This window comes from Microtus ochrogaster, unplaced genomic scaffold, assembly GCF_000317375.1.
Source record: "Microtus ochrogaster isolate Prairie Vole_2 unplaced genomic scaffold, MicOch1.0 UNK14, whole genome shotgun sequence".
Taxonomy (NCBI): Eukaryota; Metazoa; Chordata; class Mammalia; order Rodentia; family Cricetidae; genus Microtus; species Microtus ochrogaster.
The window spans coordinates 3,497,689-3,498,906 of NW_004949112.1; the positions used below are offsets into that span (position 1 = coordinate 3,497,689).

At 52.4% G+C, this 1,218-nt stretch overlaps 1 protein-coding gene across 1 annotated transcript in view; it reads left to right on the forward strand.

Moving 5' to 3' along the window:
• Window positions 1–1,218, forward strand: part of LOC101980578 (sialic acid-binding Ig-like lectin 12) — a 12,557-nt gene that overhangs the window by 3,377 nt on the left and 7,962 nt on the right. The window contains exon 4 of the mRNA XM_005366936.2: window positions 402–659. Within this exon, the coding sequence (XP_005366993.1) occupies window positions 402–659 (258 nt within the window). The remainder of the gene's footprint in view (window positions 1–401; window positions 660–1,218) is intronic.

Genomic DNA, 1,218 nt, shown 5'->3' on the forward strand with positions numbered 1-1,218 from the left:
TCTCTCTCTGTCTCTCTCTCTGTCTCTCTCTCTCTGTCTCTCTCTCTGTCTCTCTCTCTCTCTGTCTCTCTCTGTCTGTCTCTCTGTCTCTCTGTCTCTCTGTCTCTCTCTCTCTCTGTCTCTCTCTCTCTCTTCTCTGCCCCCTCCCATTTGTCTGACTCTCTCATCATCAGTTCCAAATATATGCCTGGATCACACGTTTTCTCCAATTTTGAGGCGTATGGTCAGGCAGCTCACCCTGAAATAAAACAAGCAAACAAGCTTAGATTCTTGCTGTGGTGCTAGAAAAAGTTTGTGTTTTCCTGTACTTTCCTCCCTATCGGTGTGCTAGTCCCCCTTTCTGGACTCTAGGGTCCCTTCTCTTTAATCTCATCACACTGTCTCTGTCTCTTTCTCTACAGAATCCATAACCCCAGAGAACGGCTCATCTCTTCCTGTCTCTGAGGGCCAGTCTCTACGCCTCCTCTGTAGCACCGACAGCTATCCCCCTGCAAACCTGAGCTGGACCTTTGATAACCTGAGTCTGTGCCCCTCGAAGCTGTCCAAACCTGGGCTCCTGGAGCTGTTTCCTGTACATCTTAAGCATGAAGGAGTGTATACCTGCCAAGCTCAGCACGCCCTGGGCTCCCAGCACTTTTCCCTGAGCCTGTATCTACAGCGTGAGTGACCCGGGGGGGGGGGCGGGTGTAAGGGAGGACAGAGGCAGGCGGCAGGAGGAGGTCAACACCAGGCCCATGCTTGCGGTCTTCCCTTAGCTTCACAGGGGAACTGAGCTCCAGGTTGTGCTGAGCTGTGAGGACTGTAAAAATTTAGGGTCTCACTATCTTATTCCTGTGACAGGGAGGGTATGCGGGTCGAGGAGGGGAGTCATCCCAGGATGCAGCAAATCCTGAGGAGAGGGCTAGGACTTAGACAGGTGATCTGTGCACACAAGGTTCTTCCTTCTGTAGGCCAGGAGGAAGGGGCATTTGCCAAGAGTATAAAATTCAAGAGAAAACTGAACCAAAACAAAGTAGCATAAAAACAAATGCGAAACACCTCAGTAGTCAACCTATAGTGGTCCAGCCCCTCACTGGGGGTTTCTAGGCAGGGCTCTACCACTGAGCCACACTGCTGGTCCCTCACTGGGGGATTCTAGGCAGGGCTCTACCACTGAGCCACACTGCCGGTCCCTCACTGGGGGATTCTAGGCAGGGCTCTACCACTGAGCCACACTGC